General features: G+C 39.0%; 1 protein-coding gene across 2 annotated transcripts in view; it reads right to left on the bottom strand.

Moving 5' to 3' along the window:
* The window catches only part of cntnap2a (contactin associated protein 2a), a 404,761-nt gene that overhangs the window by 12,682 nt on the left and 379,148 nt on the right, over nt 1–12,931 (bottom strand). For both annotated transcript variants that reach the window (XM_039790455.1, XM_039790456.1), the window contains one exon: nt 4,250–4,343. In XM_039790455.1, coding sequence (XP_039646389.1) covers nt 4,250–4,343 — 94 coding nt within the window. The remainder of the gene's footprint in view (nt 1–4,249; nt 4,344–12,931) is intronic.

Below are 12,931 nucleotides of genomic sequence, written 5' to 3'. Positions count from 1 at the left end.
ATGGCATTACACCTGGAAATGGCAGCATTACTTAAAGCCTGTGTAAAATAATTGACAGCACCCAGAGGGAGCAACGTGTTAAATGTGTGTGGGCAGAGTTAATAGAACAAGAGAGGCTAGGGGGATAAAAAATAAAAAATAAGACAAGAGAAATCAGAATTTCACCGATGTACATGTCCTTTGCAAGCAACCCTCAGGGCTACAATCATCTGTCTCTAATAGCACTTTCACAGTGTCACTATTTTTCCTGCTCTCTCTCTCTGCCTTTGGCTCTGAATTAATTCACTTAGACAGACACACTCACCTACAGTCCACACACACACACACACATACGTACACACACACAGTCAGATTTGTGGCACTGAAGACTGGGTTGGGACCCTGCCTGCTGCTCTGGCTAATGTATGACTCATGCCCTCCCAGGGAGGAAAGACCCATACGCAATACATCAACCCACCCACCAAAACACACACACACACACACACACACACACACAACATCCCAACTCTACATGTATAAATATGCCATAAATAAATATTAAATTAAATAATAAATATGCAGTAAAGCACTGATGCGTGTATACAGTTACCTTCACACACTGCATGCATACATTAAGCATCAGGCTGCAGCAGTTTCAGTAGCATATACAGTACTGTATGTAGCATGTGCTGAATCATCCCTGTGCTGCATGATCAATACCGCTTAAGTACTTTGGCAGCAAACACAGTAGATCCCATGACCCTGGAGCTGAGTTATTCACACCGACAGCTACAACAAACAAACTCAATTCATCGTAAGTAGACATTGGTTTTGTTCTCACAAACCAGATTGACATTTTGCTGACCACAGCATTGTAATCGTATGGTAACATTCAAAACATGCCCTTCTAGGTGTTTGTCAGTTTATACAGGAATAAAAGGTGAGGCTACGACAGCTTTGGCTTTTCTGCTTGTTCAAGCGTTGTGGCAGTACTTTACTTGAATCTGCATTAAAAGTGCTGGGCAGGTATATTAGCTAAGGCTGCAACTAACAATTATTTAGATTTTCAACAGTTATTTTCTCAATTAAGCTCAATCAACTATTTCTTGTATAAAATGTAAATAAAAAGAAAACAATGACAAATGTCAGTCTCAATTTTAAGAGCACAAGGTTGTTTTGTATGACAAACAGTCCAAAACCCAAATATATTATGGTTACAAAAATATAAAAACAGAAGAAAGCAAAAAATTATCACATTTGAAAATATATAGACATGCACCATGCTAATGTGAATTTGTAGTACAGAGTTGTTATCTAAGGAGTTAGTAAAATACACATTTACTGTTTATTAATTATGATTATAGAAACAGTGTCTGGCTATCTGTGCACATGTCTTTAATGTCTACCTCTCTTTATTTCTACCATCTTTATTCTAGGCAGCTTATCCCATCCCACAATCAGTAGACTGTGAGGTGATAGGGGAGACGTCGCTGTGATCAGTGTGTGTTTGTGTGTGTGTGTGTGTGTGTATGTGTGTGTGTGTGTGTTCTTACAACACAGAGTCTCTGTCTCCCAGAAATAGAGAATCTGATGGCTCAACTGTCTGACAGCCTCTCTTGTCTCTGTGGTCCTAACACAGAAGTGGAACAGATCTGATAAGATGTGCAAAATCAAACGCCTGCTTTTTTTCTATTTCCTTTTTCATTAAATTTTTCTTTGTCTTTCTCATTACAATATTCCAGTCATCCTTCTGTTTTCCTCCTTTTTTTTCCGATCCAATTACCTTCTTATTTCCTTGCTCTGTCTACATTTATTATTCTGTTATGTTTACAAGACACCTATAGTTATATCGCACTGTTGAGTCTATTGATGTGTAAAGTGTAAGGCTGCATTTGAGGAGTTGGGTCTGTTTTGGCATGTGCAGTGACTTTGTCCTGTGTGTCCTACAAGCATCTGTGCTGTGTTGGTTGGCTGAAGATGGATCGCTGTGTTCTGTGTGTGAATGTGCCTGTTCACGTGTTTGTGTTTGTTTGTGTGTGTGTGTGTGTGTGTGTGTGTGTGTTGTGTGTGGCATTGTATTCCCAGGGGTTCTGATAGTGTGTGCAGCAGTCGATAGTTCTGGCTGGTAACTGAAGTCAGCCATTACTTCAACCTCCCTGACTTTCTCGGCACTTGAGGTAGAGGACAAAAGAGACGAGGAGAACAGAGCAAGCTGCAGCAGGATGCCAATAATGAGATACAATCTACCATCGGAGGTACATTATGAGTAATTAAAGAAGCTAATAAAACCGACCAAAATCAAGCCATGAACCACAGGAGAACCTAGGTAACTGGCTGTTGATAATTAGGGTAATCAAAGTCTGAGGTGTTTGGGCAGATGATTTAGTGTTTTGTTAAGACCTATGCTCTTAGTTAATTTAGTGGGAAAAAAAAAAAAATTGATGCAAAAGATCATGAATCACATTTAAATTAGCTTTAGCACTGCAGTGTCAGTGTTTCACAAGTGTCAAAGTAGCAGTGACTGAACAACATAAATAGCAACATCAAAGGGAAAATGACCTAAAGTAAAGGTTGGATTATTATGTTCTGACAGTTATATAAGCTGCTCAAGCACTGAGCAGAATCCTGGACAGTCTAATGCTAGGAAACTAAATATCAAGGTAATTTCAATGAGAAGTTAAATATGTTAAGTTTTCATCCTAACAGTATTAACCAGATCAGCCACACATATAGGCAGAGAGAGTTGCAGCTGTGATACTGTGCTGCACCAACATCTTTATTTCAATCCTCTGGCATCCTCTAGTGGACATCATGAGTAACTATAGTCTTTTTTGAGAGTCAGACAGAATAGTGAGGCACATGGAGAGATTCTGTTTGTGTGTATTTGGATTTGTTTTATTAATTCATCCTATAGTCTCATTTTGCACTAATTGTTTATTAATGTTTATTTATGTATATGTGTTTTAAGGACCAATTTGTAAATTAGATGGCTTATCTAAGGGGTTTAACATTACATCAAATTACAGAAATAGAATAGAATAGAGTTAGAGTATAACTGTTATATACATACAGCATGAACTAAATATACATGAAGAACCTAAATATGACAACAGCTGAAAAAAAAAACTGTGTTCACATTCCGTGTGCCTCTAAGTCTAGGCTTTTAGTTTTGGACAGGAGAGATGTCAATTGACTTTTTGCCTCATAGCAGACAACTGTGATTGTTTTTATCTGGTTTAACCCAAGTGGATAACCTCCAGTTGGGGATTACAGCAAGGTCAACCCACATACATTAATTACATTTTAATAACTGCATGGATTTATTTTCCTGAAAATATAATTTTGCTGCATCCTCAATAGCAACAATCAATCTCTTCACTAATCCACAACGAAAATAATTCAGGAAGATTAGAAACGTGAGCTCCTTAAAGGGATAGTTCCGATCTTTTGAATTAGTGATGTATACATAGTCAGTGTATTGCCTACAGTAGATGGCGGTCGGCACGCCCCCAGTTTGGAGAAGCAGGCCGGAGTACCGACAAGGAAGCTAAGCAATGTACGGCTGTTGACTGGGCTACACAACAAAACAAATTTTAGTCACCCTAAAAAAAATCTATATTTGTTTAAGTGTGCGCTATATTTGAAATATTATCACCGCTTTACCTTGTCGTCAGACAGCCCTTTCCGACAAGGAACTGAAGCTGTTATACATCTATGCTGTCTTCAAAGCCACCAAACTCCTGTGTGTGTTATTGTGTGACTTTGGTGTTTTAAAAGGGTAAGGAACCGACAAAATTAACAAACAAACTAACCGATCGAGGCAGCGGTAAAGCAGCAACTTCCGTGTTCCGCAAGGTAAAATTACTGTTTCTGTCAAAGGAGTCTGGTGGCTTTAAAGAGAGCAATATAACAGCTTCAGTTCCCCGTTGTAAAGGGCTGTTTGACGTCAAGGTAAAGCAAGGGAAATATTTTTAATATAGCGTACACTGATATTGATTTTTTAGGTGGTCCTGTTTTTAAGGCCCACCTAAAAATTTTTTACACATTTTGCTGTGTGGCCCCATCCATGTACCTTATACAGACCCATTTCAAAAGAACTATCCCATTAACGCTCCAAAAAGCACCTTAACAAGTAGTTTAAACCATGATGGAGTGTGGATAGAGTGGTATGATTTGAGTTAAGAAAACAAATATGATTATAATAAGTGTGGTAAAAGTTTGCGCAGTGTAAAATTGGTAAAAAAGGGTTTCGATGAGCTGACATACTCACCAAAGACTTTGCCTAAGAACAGCGTCTTGACCAGGTTGAACTGTGTGTCTGAGGCATCTGGGAGGGTGTAGCTCACTGGAGGGTAATGATCCAACTGAAACAGCAGGAGAGAGGGAGGGAGAGATAATATATTAGTATCTGCATTTTAAAGAGAGTCTGGCTCTAAAACTACTGATCACAGCCTTTTAAAAAGACACCCAGCCTAAGACCTGCATCAGCACATTAAACAAGATGATGAAGGAGAGATGCTAATTCATTGCTGTCAGGCACTGTAAAGCTGCAACACAGTACAATCAAAAGCTCAATGGGTCCCTCTTGTGGTCCAATTTGTTGTGTTAAAGGAAAACCTTTAACCTAGTATTCCCATGACCCAGTTACGTAACAAATCCAGACACTAAACAACCGACTCCATAGCACAACCAGAAACTAGGACTGAAACGTGAAATAACTTTTAACAAATATAACAAATATGAATCCAAGTCTGTCTCCTACTCCATTTACTTCAAGGCTTATGGCTACATGTCGCAGGCAAGCCGTATACTGTTGTTTTCAAGGCAGGTTATGCTGCCTGGCAAAGCCATACTTTGGCATGTGAGTGATACTATGTATGTTCTTGGATACTTTTTACTAAAAGAAAGTTTGACATGAGATGCATCCACATGGTTGAATGGCAATAGTTTACAATACATAGAAGATTTTAGTTTTTAAAAACATCTTCTCTGATCAAGAAAATGCATCATTATCCTCAAATAGAGTTACATATTTCATCATCATTCTTTGATCATTCTCTGTAAACTAGAAGAAAAATGCATTACAATCCTCATATTGAGTGGTGTCAATATCTCAATTTGTACTATTTTGTTTGCTCACAAAAGTCACACCAGACCAAATGATTAAAGAAAACCTCCTGGTTGGAAAGTGTTAATATGTGTTAATTTGGTTTATTTTCTTTGTTTATTTAAGCTCGTCATGGCTGAACGCAAACTTAAAAGCAATCTTCCATAATGATCCTGCAAACAAACAGCTCTTCACCAAGACTCAAGACAAATGATTGCACATTAATTAACAATATGCAATTTCTAAAGTCTGCCGTGGGTTCAAAGCCTATCCCCGAGAACTTTAAACAGAGAGAGAAGAAGCAGCGTGTTTACACAGAAGAGCGTCAGTGGAGATGTGAGAGCAGAGAGGGTGATGGAGGGAGGGAATACACGACTTTAATATCCCTGCAACATAATTAACTTGTTATTGCTGTTTCACTAAAGTTTCTAATTAGCTTGAAGGCTGCAGCCGGTGCTATTGACGAGAATCATTTCAACCCCACAAATTGGTTTCTGTGTGTGTTCCAGAAATAAAGATCCTCCTTCCCCCCTTCTCTCTGTTCACAGGAGAACTGTATCTCAGCATACACCAGTCTGCAGAATGCATACCAACAGCACCAGCCAGGAGAGGGGAGGGTGATTGAGAACAATGACTTTTGTTACCGTGTGTTTTCGTTCTATTGATGTACTGAATAGCTGTCGTGATCTGTTCGCAGTGACGGAGCTGGACTGTAACTAAAGGGTTGATATTTGTGTGTGTGTGTGTGTGGAGTTGCTCCAGTTTACAGGTTTGAATCAGTAGAGTCCTCCCATACAGAAAATTCTCTAAACTCCCTACCTCTCCAGACTATTTTCTCCCTCTTTCCCTCTCTGCACACACACAAACACAAACATAGCATATCCTAATTTGATTCTTTCCAAAAGCCTGGTCTCAGCGGACCATTGTGTGGGTTTTGTTTTCCACGGTGACTGGAGGGTGGGATAATGGGGCACAATTAAATTGTGCTCAGCCTATTTACTTTTAACTGAAAAAACAAATTGGCTGCACAGTCAGGGAGGGCGGTCTGAGTCTCAAAACCCCACATACAGGTCCACAGAGGAAGACAGCCAGGGAAGAAAGCTCATTTGACCAAACTTTGTCAATTACAACCACAATTATTGGGATCCTATCCTTTTTACTCTGCGCCGTTTAGACAACACAATTTCCCCCTTTAAGCGCTGTTGGCGCCTCTTAGGATACATAAAGCTTACATAAGCAAAGTAATCAGGCATTAGACAAAGAGAAAATTAACAATGGGTGAAATCTATTTCCCTAACTATGTGCTCAAAAGGAATCTAATTTAGCCAATGTGCTGTAAATATTCTAACTAATTTACAGTACACTGAGAACTTTTGACTCGTGGCAGCTCTGTTTCCTTAATGATATCTAAGGGACAAAAAAACTCCCATTCCAGAATAATCATTAGAGAAGCTAAGCGCAAATAAATGCTAATATGAACCTTTTTTTTTACTTGAATAAATAGTTTGACCTCATTATCAAGTGAACAACTGAATTATTGCCTTTTCCCTTCACAGCTACAGCCAGCTGTTCACACCACCAATACCAGGAGAGGAGAGGAGAGGAGAGGAGGAGGAAACAGAGATGAGATGTGTGGTGCCTGAAGGGACTCCTCACTTTCATCCCTAAGCCCTCAGTGTGTGAGAGTTTGAGAGGAAGCAAAAGCCAGAGTTGGAGAGATGGGAACTTATTTTGATCTTGCTATGATATGCCTTTGGTAGCAAGCTAACCTGAAGAGACCTCACAAACTGTTTAAAAATCCAAACGCTTGCTTGCTTGTCCGCCTGTTTGTACATTTCAGCAGGTATTTGTGTGCACATGCAAATCCTCTCCCTTGAAATAAGTCTGATCTTTGTTATTTTATTTTGTGGGTCTACTTTCTTTATTTAAATACATGATCTTTCTCTTCTCAACTCCCTTCTCCCGCTCTCTCTGACTCTCTATTCCTTCTTTTTCTTTTGCTCTCCATTTCTCTTCTGCTCTCTTTTCTCTCAGATTCCAATTACCAAACTCCTACTTGTCTTCCCACTCGTTTTCTGCTGTGTCTTTAAACTAAACAGTTGCTTGTCTAAATGACTTTTAGCACATGCAATTCATATCACAGCACTGATAGCAGAGAAGTGAGACCTCCGCAGCCTAAGGAAAACACTCAACTCGCTCTTTTACCCTGGAAATTGAATTTGATCCACTGGCGGTCCGACCAGCATAACTGACTTTTATTGTATCTGACTCATATCTCTGCCTCTCACTCACGCTGTCATATCTCAGATCAAAGCAGCTGCAACAAGGCCTCTGATGGGCATGTAAGCAAAATAGTAATGAGTTGGTAAAATTTCAAATGCTGGAGGTGGCATGCTTTACCAAAATTGGCATTTTAGGCTTCATTGCATAATGCAATAATTTGTCATCCAATTTCAAAGTCAGTAATTAGCAAGTGTACATTACGGTTATTCAATTTGAACATTCAAAAGCAGCTAACATTTCAGCATGTAGGACAGGTTCTGTACATTTTGTCTGACTGTAAATGCTGTTAATGGATGGTATTTAACAAAAACTTGCTGTATGACTGGAGCTAAAACTAATGATTACATTATAGAATAGGTCTGGTGAACCGTGTAGATTTTTTGCAATCACTATTTTCACCCTCTTTCCAGATCCTGAAGTCTGGGAGGCGCTTCAGAGTGTCTCTGGCAAAAGTGTATTTAAAAAATCCTTTATTCCAAATGTCATCAATATCCTCAACCAGACCAAGTGACAACATCAAACTGAGCTGCTATTTTAATGTATTTAAGCATATTTATTCTTTTCTCCTGATATTTTCTTTTCTTTCATTTCATCTTTTTATACTCCACTTACTATGTCTGAGATGTTGTATGTATGTTTATCTGTCTTGTATGTCTGGTGAGCCAAAGAAAAATGTCCAACTTGGTGGACATTAAAGATTTATTCTATTCTATTCTATTTCAATCTGCACTAACTATTTTGGAGCCACTTGGGGGCATAGGAAACAAGGTGTGTACACAGCACTGACAGATAATCACCTTTTCAGTTGATATAGAAAAAAAGCTAGCAAACTGCTGCCTATTTACATGTCTAACAGATACCGAGAAACATTAGCATTCATTTTGAGTCATGTTTCTGGTCACCTGATTAATGTATATTAAAATTATTGTTAATATTCCCTCTTCTTTTAGCTCAGTTTTTAGTCACCACCAAGTCCTGAGGGAATCAACAGTCTCTTTAGCTGCTAAATGCTTCACTTTGTCCACTACCTAGCTGCTAATTTTGTCTCTCTGCGTTTAATGATGGGCAGTTTATAGTTGTTCCCCCTTTAACATGGTTTAGTTAAATGCAAAACATTATCATTAGTGTATCATGGCATCTGCTTAACATCTTTTCTGTGTACTCTGTACTTGAGAATTAAGTCAGCAGACTACTAGCTACCTACTCCCCAGTCTTGCTCAGTGTTTCTCTTGTTGCTGTGTGTGAGCCACAGTCATAGTTCCTGGCTAAAAAGTCAATTAACTATAACTTGTGGTGGAATGTCCAGAAACACCATGTTGTGGTATGATGAGACTAAGGGAGACAACATCAGGTCATTCATAGGTCACAGGTCAGGGGACGAGAATATTCGGCCAGTCTCTAATAACCAAACCTGTTCATGTATAATTATGTTTGTCTCTCTACAGTTTCAAGGAGTGTAGACAGCTGTATGATGAGGGAATGTTTTGTTTCAGGACTGTCTCCTTTTGGAGGTTGGTGGCCCTGCCACACTTCAGCATACTTCCCAGAGAGAGAGAGATATGCTGACCTGGCTTTAGCATCTGTGTTTAGGCGCATGCAATGTCTTTGTTTACCTTCAAGGTTCAGCTAAATGTAATGCCTCCAGCATGAGTTTAAATACACCTTCAGGAGGACAGGAACTTCAGAGATTTGGGTCAGCACTGCACAATAACACATTCTACTGTACTGCCTGCTTACTTGTCTCCTCAATTGAGTGTTCATGAAATGCTTCTGTGTTAGTCATCAAAATCTCCCGAACCTTCTTCACGTATGTGAAATGAGTTGTGGTGCTCTTGAGTTTTTCCTTAACATAACAAAAAGCCCTGAAGCATGTGAGAAGGTAGAAGGTGGGAGGAATGGAGAGATAGAATGAGAGAAGTGCAGTGGACAGATGAATTAGACTGAATGATGGTGATTTTGTAGTGTAGCAGTGTGAAGCCTTTGTAGTGATTTGACCTGACAAGATCTCATTGTGCATGCATGTCTGTTGGCATGCATGTCCATATCTGTTTACCCGTTTATGCTAAGTGCATGTTTGTACCTTGAAAAGAGCTTGGAGGCAGTAAGACAACATGAAAAAGTGTTACTCATCAAAGTTTTCTTCGTTAGCACACCGTTAGCACACCTTCTGGCTCCTTCATGCACTATCTATAACATTAATCTATGTTCTCTCTCCATCCCTCCCCCACAGTTCCCTTGTGGATTTTATTGCTTAAATCCAAATGACATCATGCCCACCAGTGTTCCTCTGGATTTTTGTATCATTTTTTGATGAGTTATGAACCTATAATTTGAGGAAAAGAAGAGTCAATGGATTGTTATTTAGAGTACAGATTGGGCACATGGGGAGTGGTAAATGGAGAATATGCACTTGATAGTTAATATTTCAGTCACACACTGAACACTGGGATTAACATCGATATCTAGACACAACCAAGCAACAAGCAACCAGTGGAAGACACTATGTGTGCATGCATGCATGTGTGTGTGTGTGTGTGTGTGTGTGTGTGATGAGCAAAGAAGTGCGCTCCAATCACTCTTTTTGCCAGTAAAAAGGGGATGTGTTACATTGAAGTGCTCCCACTGGGGTGATCAGCAGCTGCAGGATGTGATTTACTCAGAGAATGTGGTTGATTTCCATTGGATGTTTCAGATTTCAATTTTCTTACTGTCACAGTTTTTCACTGTAGTGTTTGAATGTAGCTGATGAGATTCCAGTATGGATGGAGACTGCTCTATGTGCATGCAATGAGAGACAGATAGGCCAAGGACTTATGTAGAAAAGGAGGTGGAATGATTATTGGTTTGCAAATGTACTGTGATTCATTCTGGCCAACACTTTATACCACATTAATGAAAACAACAGTGAAGGGGGCTTCATTTGGACATGTATTTATCACAAGAGAGGGTGACATCTTGGCACGGTAGCCAGAATTAGAAAGAACACAACTAATTATATATTCACTGTTATATATCCACACATTACATGGACTGAGGGCTACTCTTGTGGTCCTTGGGGGCTACCTGCTGCCCGCGGGCACGGTGTTGGTGACCCCTGTTTAGTCATTGGATACAAGATATAATATCTTGTATCCAATGACTAATGCAAGTGAAGAAACACGTCCTTTGAAATTAAAGTCCTAATTGAGATTGTCTTTATTATGTTTAATGTATTCATATCTAATGTATTTCATACATTTCTTAGTGTCAGTACGTTCTAAATGTATTAATTTAAACATCCTGCAAATCCATTTTCCCATTCATACTTCATTTGTTCTAACGTGTTAATACAGTGGTTGCATTATTTGTACAACCCCTCCACATTTGCAGGATTCTTTTCCTCATTTTAAAATTATCACTGTTTCCAATTAAATCAAATCAAATTACATCTATGGCCTAGTTTAGTCCTAGTTTTTATTTCCACAGTGAATATGGTGTTAAAGTACACCGTTTTCTCTACAATATTCCCTAAATAGAGGTGGTACAAACCTAGGTCAAGTATTTCATGGATGGAAAGCAGTGGAGGATCTAGAAAATTTTACATGGGGTGGCAAAGGGGGGGCAATATGTCTTGGCAGGGTGGCATGGGTAGACGGTACGTGGGAATCCCTATACGTGAATGGCTTTAACCAAACTAACACAAAAATACTTTTAAACTACGGTAGTTATTGTTTAATCATGCCCTTACACACTACAAGTGTTTTGAATTTACAACAGGAATAAGCCCAGTGTTCAAACAATACAAAACTGTGTGTCTTTTAAAAAGTAAAAGTATAAAAAGCAAAATGAAAATATAAAATAAAAAGTACAAAAATTGTGTCCAAGATGCAGTGGACTAAAAGTATAAAACAGCAGACAATACTCAAGCACATATTATAATTAAAAACGTATAATTACAGACCACAAATAACCCATAATCACCCATCTTTTTTAGGAAAGCTTAAGGCGACGGTTGTTGTAGCCTACTTTGCAGCAAAACGTTTCACAAACGTATCTAAATCTAGTGCTTTTGCATGCTGTTTCTCAATACTGAGAACAGCCAGATTTCTCAGACGGTCATCTACCATGGTTGAGTGCAGGTGATTTTTTTACAAGCTTCAAAGTTGAAAAGCTTTTGCAGTACTCACTGGCAAAACGATAGTGCTCTATACAGGCAAAAAAGCTCAAAGAAAACCTCCTTAAAAGGCACCAAGAACGTCACAAACTTAGTCAGACTGGACGAGTTTACTTTGCCATTTGCTCTGTTTTTCAAGTCTTGTAAGTCAGAAAGTCAGAGCCATATTCCTCAGCCACTAACAAAACCAATTCTTCCTTTGAGAAGTCATTGTTTGACAGGTTTAAAGCTTGTACACCCCTCATTATCCTGCTGCTAGAGTTTGAAAAGCACCTGTCCACCTAATTGATCACTGAGTCTATGATGGGAATGAATATACCTATTCTAAAGGCATCTTTGCTGTCAACATGTGTTTGCTTTTCAAGACTATGTTACAAGAGTATCATGTAGTCTCCGAGATGTGTGTTTGGTTCTTTTTGATTTGACAATGGTAGAAATGTTGCAACCATTGCATGTTTCAATTGTGGCAAATATAATTGTCTAATGCAATTTTACAGTACATGGACATAGCCAATGCATATAAGTGACATTACATATCCTACTGTACAGCAATTTATATGGAAGAAGAATAAAAACATGGTCCAGGGGGAATTGCACCCTTCCTCTCTCTCATCTTCCTCCTCCTGATCACTCCCTGCCTCTGTCCCTCTCTCTGAATTGGGGGCCTCCTCTTCATGCCTAACTGATTCTTCTTTTTCCTCATCTCCTTCACTTATTTCCTCATCTCCTTCACTTATTTCCTCTTCTCCGTCACTTATTTCCTCATCTCCTTCTGTGGTCTTCTCCTGCTCTGACCCTCTTGGTCTCTCCAGTTTACTGCAGTCTCCTTCATTTCCCTCATTCTTATCATCCTGTGTACTTCTTTGAATTTTCTTAGCAAAAAAGCTGGCAATATCCCCATCTTTAGCCTTCCTTTTTATGTTTAGGCTCCATCTAATTTCTTCAGTACTCTGGCCTGCAAAAGTCGAAATGTGAAAAGCTCTGATTATTCTAGCATTGCATTACACTGTAGGGCCCTGTAGCAGTAGCCTATAACAAATATAAAATCAGAAAAGATTTATCACATGCACACAACAGTTAGGCCTATGTTTAGACTAGGCTACTTAATCCTATTGTATTTGTTATTTCCCCAGTTTTAACCTGGGTTAATTTGTGCAGCCTTATTGCTGTGAATATGTGAGAGTAGCCTAAGTGGATTTTATAGGACTGCTTAGCTAATCAAATAAAAATGACCGATCTCCCAACTGGCACTGTATTGTGTGTAACGTAACGTCGGTGAAGCGGCGACCATCATTAAACGTTATGGATACAAACAAGATTTTATATTTTATATTAAGCTGTTCTTGTCTTTACTCTTGCAGTGCTCTTACAATTCACGAGGGAGCGATTTTGGCTAATGTAATAGATGC

This window comes from Perca fluviatilis, chromosome 22, assembly GCF_010015445.1.
Source record: "Perca fluviatilis chromosome 22, GENO_Pfluv_1.0, whole genome shotgun sequence".
NCBI classification, from domain to species: Eukaryota; Metazoa; Chordata; class Actinopteri; order Perciformes; family Percidae; genus Perca; species Perca fluviatilis.
The sequence above is the reverse complement of the archived record's forward strand: the minus strand, read 5'-3'. Positions and strand labels throughout refer to the sequence as shown.